At 33.1% G+C, this 8,665-nt stretch overlaps 1 protein-coding gene across 2 annotated transcripts; it reads right to left on the reverse strand.

The window, feature by feature from the left end:
• Positions 1–940: 940 nt before the first annotated feature.
• LOC114410241 (RNA-binding protein 38-like) lies at positions 941–3,297 on the reverse strand. Of its 2 annotated transcripts, none has more exons than XM_028374091.1 (6): positions 2,527–3,297; positions 2,300–2,426; positions 2,025–2,139; positions 1,896–1,947; positions 1,479–1,680; positions 941–1,377 (listed from the first exon to the last, which is right to left on the reverse strand). In XM_028374091.1, the coding sequence occupies exons 1-6, from the start codon at positions 2,731–2,733 to the stop codon at positions 1,307–1,309; spliced, it is 774 nt and encodes a 257-aa protein (XP_028229892.1). In that variant the 5' UTR covers positions 2,734–3,297; the 3' UTR covers positions 941–1,306. The 2 variants fall into 2 exon arrangements, with proteins under 2 accessions (XP_028229892.1, XP_028229893.1); XM_028374092.1 differs by having other exon boundaries at positions 1,896–1,935; positions 2,527–3,293.
• Between the last annotated feature and the right edge of the window lie 5,368 nt (positions 3,298–8,665).

The following is an 8,665-nucleotide window of genomic DNA, read 5'->3' on the forward strand; positions in this document are numbered from 1 at the left end:
GAAAATCCTAGTATGTATTTAATTCATCTTTTTTTTTATAAAAAAAATAAGTATATTGTCAGTATAAAGTTTTTTTATGTTATCAATTAATTAAATAATATTTGAATTATGACTTGTAAAATAATTATTACAAATTTAAAGATTTTTAATGATACAGTAATATATGATTATGTTGATATTATAAAAACTATTTACACTAGCATATTCTAATTAAACTAAAAAATAATTATATTTTAAGTTGTTAAAAAATATTTATTTTCTAAAATATTTTGACTAACTGTTTTCCGTCGCTGTTGTTTGTGAAAGTGGATAGCAAGGCATGCAAGCTACAGAGTCAGTCACCATTTTTAAAAAGGAAACTCTGCATTACTTTATATAGCAAATTACCTGCTCGACACAGCCCATGTATACTTTCTGGATAAGTTTTTGCTAAACTTTGCTATCAAATTAATTAAATTGACTCTATAATTTATTCACATTTTTTGGTACCTTTTCTATACACGACAAAATAACATGAAGAAGAAGACGGACGTAAAAAAATTGTAAGTAGGTTTTTATTGGTCGTTCATGTCATAATTTTCACAATCCTGATTAAAGCTGTATCTTTCTGCATAATCCTACTATGTTAAAAATGCACATAAAGTAATTATCTTTATTGACAAAAGTTTGGTTATTATATTGAGTTATAAAGTAAAATGTATCAATACTTTATTAGTCTATTACATTGAATTTGAGTACATGATGGTATGTATTGTTGGACTTTTAACATACATTATCAATGGATTAATTTTAGAGAGAAGCAGTTCCAAAACCGAGTTTTACTTCAGCTAAAAAGAGATAGAATTGCTATGATCTGGGAAACATGGAAACAAATGCTGATATTACTCTTGCAATTTTAGTTCAGCTAACTAACACAAAATAGGAATGCAAAGCATAGGTATAAGAATAAAAGAATAATAACAAACATTTTTTTTTCTTTTTCAACTATAGCTTAGCAGGAATCCAATGTTAAAAAAGAAAATTAAAATGAAGAAAAAAAGGAAAACCGAAGAATGAATAATGTGCACTAGAATGCTGAAAAGTAAAAATGTTCAAAGACAATGAACAAATCCAGAATTCATTTCATCCTCAGTGTCTGGTCTCTAAGATCAGATGTTCCATCGATGGGAAATCTCAATACGTTATTGCTTGATTTAGTTCCTTTGCTGGACCACCTCATCGAGCATGTACTCAGAGCTTCTTGGTTTATTGAGCAGCGTCATTTTTCTTTTTACTTTCACTATTCTAGTCAATTGACATCATAGCTTTAAGTTGAAGACTTCTGTTCTTGGGGGGATTCTAGCACTCCTGTTGCAGGTACTGTTCCTGTGTCTAATCCTGCTTTCATTAAATGCACAAGGACCTTAAGAATTAGTGAACATACAGAAAATTTTAGTCAAAACAAAGTTATAGCATTGTTTGGAGTTTAGATGCTGAACCAGTGCTGGAAATTGAGGGAGAAGCTGAAATAGGTTCTGAGAAGCCAACGACTGTGAACTCCTGAGGTGACATGTTGGGGGTTTGTGCCTTTTTCACATATGCTGTTGGAATAAACTGTCTACCAAGGCCATAAAAGGGTTGGCAATATGCTGGCAACCAACGGAGTGGAAGCTGCTGTCCACCATATGCATTATTGTAGTTCTGTAGAGAACAACAAAATTCAAATAAAAGTTGTTTGGATGGTGGATGTAGTTTAATCTTTCCTTGTATATAATGTACACTAAATTGTTTCCCTATATGAATTGCAATGATTTTATACAAATTTGGTCACATATAGCTTTCTAGCAGATAGATATCCATTTAGCAACTCAAAAGCTGGTATGAAAAGAGAGAGCTACTTTCTTGAGCAAACTAACCATTTCATACAAGTCTTGTGGGTGAGGATAACCAGGATACCTGAATGTTGGACTGAAATTCATTTAGAATATGATGATGAATATGTCAAATATAAAAACAGCTTATTGTGACATGTTTGAATTGCATACCTGTAGGCTGGATACGGAAATGGATAGTGGGGTATGTGCTGGTTATAATAAGTGGAAGTGCCTTGCAATGGAATTGGTGCCATATTCCATGACGGGCTACTGAGTTTTTGCCTTCCTGAAACATTTGAAAGTGGGAATAGGCCACAGTAGAAGGAGTCAAAATGTGCAACCTTATAAGCCACTATGATGGTTTGCATGCAAGGAATATGGATCGGATTTACAAAACCATCATCAAGTAAACTGAGAATTGAAACAAAGAAAGTGAAAGACCTGACCTGTTATAGATGGATCAAATTTCTGGGCACCAAGAGCTGCAAGATTACAGTTAGCTCTCCTCCCATCGATCACAGGATAGGGATTATGACAAGCTCTTATTGCAGAATTTGGGTCCCTGAAGGTCACCTACAAAACAAAAGTACAAACAGATATTGAAGTGAATGGAGTAAAAAAATACCAAGAAGTGAAAGACCAAGTGCCTAAAGAATAGAGAAGTGGGTGTTACAAAGCCATATCCTTTTGATCTTCCAGTGATTTTGTCAGTGATGACAACGGCCTCTAAGATCTCCCCAAACTGATCAAAATAGCGTTTTAGAGTGTCTCTCTTAGTCCCCCAAGCCAGTCCTCCAACAAAAATCTTGGTATAGGTTGCGTCACCAACTTGTTTTGCAAGGTTTGGACTCATCATCTTATTTTGCCTTGGCTGTGACATCGGAATTCAATTCACAAAGCCTGAAAGGAAGACTTAGACACAGTCTAAGAAACAAGATTAGAAACAGGATCAAAAAATAGTCAGAATAGCCGTTTGGTTGGTTGTTTAGCATGAACTGTGAACAATCAATCAAGTCAATCCCCAGAGAAAATCTTCTACCAACATGTGCCTCTAGTGATTCTCTCGTTCATTATGGCGAGGAAAATTCCTTGATTTTCATACTGACGTTTCCTCAGATTCCACGACGAAGATTCCCTTAGCAAGAAAGTTAATGAAGAGTTGAAAATGTAAGAAATGAAAGCAGAGGAACAGAGAAAACTGAAAAAGAGAAAGAAAATAGAAAAAGGAAACTACACAAGAAAATCCAATCCTTTATTTATGCAATATTTTTATTCATGTCATTATACAGAAGAGTTACTTAGAAAGTAGGCAAAATGACAATAGAAGGAGCATGTAAAATAAAACAAATAGTACTGTAAATATTTTGATGTCTCTCATGTATCCTAGTTATGAAAAACAACTACACAGACACCTCTAATGGTAATGTGTATTTTGATTATTAAATTGAGTGTGTAAAAAGTAGCAGTCTACCGTTTTTATAAGTTTGCCCATATCAAAGATTTTCCAAACTTTTAATGGGTCCGAAGATACGTGCCGGGCTGTATTCAACTTTCTATCTTCTCTCGTCTGTTCCATCACTTATTTAATCCCCATTTATTCGTTTTCCATATTATAATAATATGGAATATGAAATTATGATGCTTACCGCGTGGAATAATGTGTAGATGCCATATGGGGCGTTTGGACCACGCAGAAAAAGAGAAAATCCATTGACTGTCTACTCCAACTCCCACTTCAAGCATCAAATTCATCTCATTTCCATTTCTGTAAACACATTAGAACATGGAGGGAACCAAGCATCAAGTTCGTCTCATTTCCATTTATGGTATATAGTATTAGTATCAATAATATCCTATTTACCTTTTTATCCCTTCAATCTTGTTACCCTTTTGTTTTTTATGTTTAGGGTGGTGCATGGTAAAATTTTGTCTACCACAATCTGGCTTAGCTTTTTAGGTAAGGTACTTTTGATATGAGAAAAAAAGATGTCACCCCTTTAGGGTTAAACTTAGCCACTTAGGGTACCTTCGAGTTAGAAAAAGTAGTGTTATATAAAGTTGCATTCACATGATGATGAGGCATTCTTGACTGGATTAAAGGAGGGTAAATAATAGCAGGTGAAAATGATTTTGATGGGTTTTAGCCTACCGCATTCCTTGAATCAAATTATATTTTTGTAGGATTCGTTTTAGCATCCAAGGGGGTTTGAGCTTCTATTCCAAGAGACAATGCCAAAAACAAAAGAAACTTTATTTCGTATATCGTATCAAATATTATAAAACTATAGCCATTTTGGCTATGTTTTACTGCTAAAATGCATAGATAATAACACAGATTCCTTATTCAATTTACGGACTAAAGCAGAAGCAAATAAACAACGACATGTTCATAGACTGTGACGAGTGTAAAAGAGACAAATTAGATAAATTCACAGCCAGCTAGGCTTCGAAGAAGAATGTCCAGGATACCACTTGTCTCAATTTTAATATAATATGATTGATGTTTTTCGGTGAAATAATCTTGTTGACGTTGATATGGGAAAGAAAACACAAGTCGCAACCTAAAAGTTAGATTGTATCAAATTCTCTAATAAAATTATATACATAATTTACCTTTATATAATAACAAACTCTTAGAAGAGTATTTTCAATGCACTTTATTATGAGTCGTTTAACTTTAAGTAATGTTGTTTCATTTTTCTTCTTCATTGTAGTAGATAAAGTAGAGTTATTTATATAAATAAATGTTGTTTAAAATATTTATACAATAAATAATAGATTTTTCAAGCATTGTAGAATCTATAAAATTAAGTTAAATACCTACTTTAGTAATCTTAATATTGAAGTGAATTTTTGTGTTGACTGTTTAAATCTATATAGAATCAAAAGATCCCCAAAAGTAAGATAAACAATCCATATACAAATATGCATTGTAGATGCTTTAATAAATGCAAGTTTTTTTTTATAACACAAAAAAATTATTCTTCGGGGTTTGTTTCACAGAATCATCATCTTGCATTTCTAAGAATCAAACGCCCTAAATTTTTTTATTGCACAGTCTTTTTCTTCCAAATTTTAATGTTATATATATATATATATATATTAAATTAAAATTATTGACCACTTTAAATTTTTAATAATGAAATTTATTCATCGACATATTTTAGCAGCTTATCTTTTTAAAAAATATTATTCTTTACTTTTTCTTTTAGGTTTAATTTCATTTTTTCTACTAAATCTTAGTTTTTTTAAACAAAATTCTAAATCTTAGTTATTTATATTATTGAATTAATTTTTGTTTTTTTTTACCTTAGAATTTTCTTTTTTCTTTTGGGTTATGGATCAAAGAACACATAAAAGAATCGAAAATGAATTTCACTGGATCAAACACTAATTTCACTTTCATGTGTGACTGCCATTACTCAAAAAAAAATTTGTACATAAAAAAGAATCGAATATGAATTTTCTTACTAAATAAAGTATTCCTACGTGTAAATGCTAAAGTCTTACACCACTGTCCAAGGTTGCCCTAAAATTTTCTTTTAAATCGGAGCACACTATTTTAGAGTGACAAAATAAAGTGTGAAGGTATAATCACATAAGAAGAAAATAGGGAAAGAGGGAAGGTTTGCTGCAGCATAAGGGGGAAGTGAGGCTGGGGGAAGGGGAAGGAGGTGTAGGAAAAAAGGAGGGAGGGACAAAATTTTCCTTTCATCAGTTTTTGAAATAAGGGGGATGAAAATGGAAAACATTGATAAAAGAATAGCAATTCCCTAACTCTAGTCCAAATTGTTTGCATCCTGTTGGATGGAGTCCAGTCCACGAGGGCCACAATTTCCTATTGCCCTTTTGGACTCAAGCTGCAATTCAATCGGCCGTTAAGCCCAATGTGTTTCTGGTCTACAGTTTATGTTTTGGTACTTTTTTTGTATCATTTATTAGTTGAACGCATCATTTTTTGGATGAATGGATTTATTGCGTCCTATTTTTAAAGCATTGGTGGAAGAAGGAAAAGTAAGCGTTTATTTAAAGAATTTCATCTACACAAGGGACTTTCCTATTAATGATCATATCAGCCAGTTAACTATGAAAATGGAGGGGAAAGTCATTTTTAGACATCATAGGGTTAACCTTTAGACATCATGATGTTAACTTCTATTCCCCCTGCGTCAAAAAATAAAAAATAAATAGAGGAGCATGCATACTCCGAAGTCCCTCACACAACGTGACACAACACACAAACATATGAAGATGGGAAAGGAAGCGTGGTGACAACACAGCATAACAAAAGGAATTAATTAATAACTAGTGTGGTTTGGCTCTTAAGCAGAAAGGTTTTAATTGCCCTCCTCCTTTTGTCATGTTCTATTGATGAGATTTGGCTCGCCGCCATCTCCTTTTGTCCTTAACAACCCATTGCATTAGAAACAACTTGCTCAACCAGAGTCCAATGTAATCATATGCATAAAAGAGAAAAGCAAATTAAAGCAAAAGAAAGAAGCGTTCTGAAATTTTGCTCCTATAAAGGGCACACAAACTAACCAAGAAAATTTGTTACATGGAATTAATCATGCTCTTCTTCTAAAGGAACTAAGGGATTAAATTAAAAATCTTATATGAATTTCGCAAGCAATGACCTTGTTATTATGGAGTAGTATAGAGTGTGGACCATGGTCCTAGATCGAAGTGGATACCTCTAAATGCAGGACTATACCAAAAGAAGGCAGCACCAGACCGTTCTTTCCCACAAACATTCGGTCCCTCTGTTCCTTTATTTTATGTTTCTCTTTATAAGCTTGGGATCCAAACAAAGAGGCCATTGGAAACTTGACCACAATATAAATAATAATGATATTTTTATGTTCTTTTCTTAAAGATCGTATTTATACATTCTGTTGACCAATTAAATTAAACTTCTTCAACTCAGACACTTTTGTTTATAGAGTGTAAGAGAAATAAAAATAAAAAGTTGTTTTAAGTAGAATGTAAGAGAGAGAGAATACAAACATTCAATTATATTATTCCGCTTTATTATTAAAAGTAAAAAAAATGTTAAATTAAAGAAATAAAATTGAATATACCATTAAAAGCATAAAAAACCCTACGGGACCGGAATAAATTGTTTTTGTTAATCCGATAATTATTAAGTTTAATTCTTACCAGAAAAACAGTTGCACTTTAAGTTTGATAGGGGTTAGGTCTATTTGATGTGCAGCTGAAGGAAAAACATTTTAAGATAATGGAGTTAGTAAGTTGGAAATTAATAAACTAAAAAATAATAATAACAAAAGGAACCGACTCTGTGGATTTAGAAGATCTTTGTCTCATCTTTTTAGCCATTGGGATAATGACGTTCTTAAGCCGGGCCCAGACAACCTAGGGCACTTCAAGCAACTTGACTTGTTTATTGATGATTACTGTCTCAACTATTAGTAAACGCATACTTAGCAAGTGAGCAAAACTTATGAGCCTATTTTATATACCTATGGCTCTAACGCACCAGTATTTGAATTTTCCAACTAAGAACATTATTAGTGTTACAGTTGCGTCTTTCTCTCCTTCATATTAGGTCAAATTAAATAAAATATGGAGCTGACTCATCTCTTTTAGGTGTGCAATAATTGTCTGTAGAAGCAATAGTTGTGCAAATGCACAATGAAACTTCTAGACTCTTTCCTTACAAGATTTTGCTTATAAAGCTTTAGACAATCTAAGGTGCCTTTCTAAAAGTTTGCCTCTTTATCTCTTTCCGCAAGATTTTGGATATTAAGCTTTAGACAATCTAAGATCAAGAAAGCACTTGCGCATTGAAGCGCCCTCAATTTTCCGAGCATACAACGAGTGTTACGAGTCTCACCCAAAGCGTGTGAGAAAAATCTGTTAGACTAGAAAAAAGCAAGATCATTCGAAAAGATATAATAATGATCAATTGCTACCCCACCCATACATACTAGGTATGGTTACATTTAAAACGTAGGTAGGCATGAGGCATGGAATGTAGACACACATTGATATTATTTATTAGAAGAGAAACAGCCAAATAGCAGTTAGCAGTTAGCAGTTGGCAGAGGCATTAATCAAAGTACGCCCTGTCTTAACTCTTTGGCCATGTAGTACCTGAACCATATCATATCAACTGCATTTGTTGCGTCACCACCCAGCATGACCCTTACATAAGATTTAATATAATCTCTCATTCTCTCTTCATTCAACTATCCAATCCCTCTTTCCCTTCCAACCGAAAGCCAAAAGGAAGATGGGGTTCCGTTGTTGCATCCCCTTGTTCTGTTGTGCCATTGTGTTTTAAATTTACAAGAGGAAATTTAATAACTTTTTTTGTTGAAAATTGTCTTTGACGTCACCTAAACCATGAGGTGATGCAACTTAAAAAGAGTAAACAAGCATAACTATACTGTGGATTAAAAGTATTACCCCCAGCATGAGCATGAATTAATTGATGCAAGATTATTAATTATTAATTAGCAATTTTGAATTTGAATTTTAGATTCGCAGTTTTGTTAGGGACACAGAGGATATACCAAAAACAAGTATATGATTTAAAAGAAAAAAATCTTACACATGAATTAATATAAAAGGAACAAAATATCTCTCTCCATTATTCTAGTTCTTGCAGATTTTTTCCTCCCCACCTAATTGGGACATTGTAGTTTCCTCCAAAAGCTAAGTTTAGCTTCATGACCACCCAATCAAATCAGGCCACTTGCACACCAATTTTGAAGTGCCATAGATGGCACAACCATATGATATGCATATATAATAGGAGTATAGTTGCATCCATTGGGCTCTGGAGG

The sequence above is a fragment of the Glycine soja genome, chromosome 4, assembly GCF_004193775.1.
Source record: "Glycine soja cultivar W05 chromosome 4, ASM419377v2, whole genome shotgun sequence".
Taxonomy (NCBI): domain Eukaryota; kingdom Viridiplantae; phylum Streptophyta; class Magnoliopsida; order Fabales; family Fabaceae; genus Glycine; species Glycine soja.

Coding starts and splice junctions, on each gene's coding strand:
- LOC114410241 (XM_028374091.1), bottom strand. CDS start 2,733: ATGTCACAGCCAAGGCAAAATAAGATGATGAGTCCAAACCTTGCAAAA. Junction 2,427..2,526: donor GATCAAAAGGATATGGCTTT/GTAACACCCACT, acceptor TTTGTTTTGTAG/GTGACCTTCAGGGACCCAAA. Junction 2,140..2,299: donor ATTTGATCCATCTATAACAG/GTCAGGTCTTTC, acceptor CAAATGTTTCAG/GAAGGCAAAAACTCAGTAGC.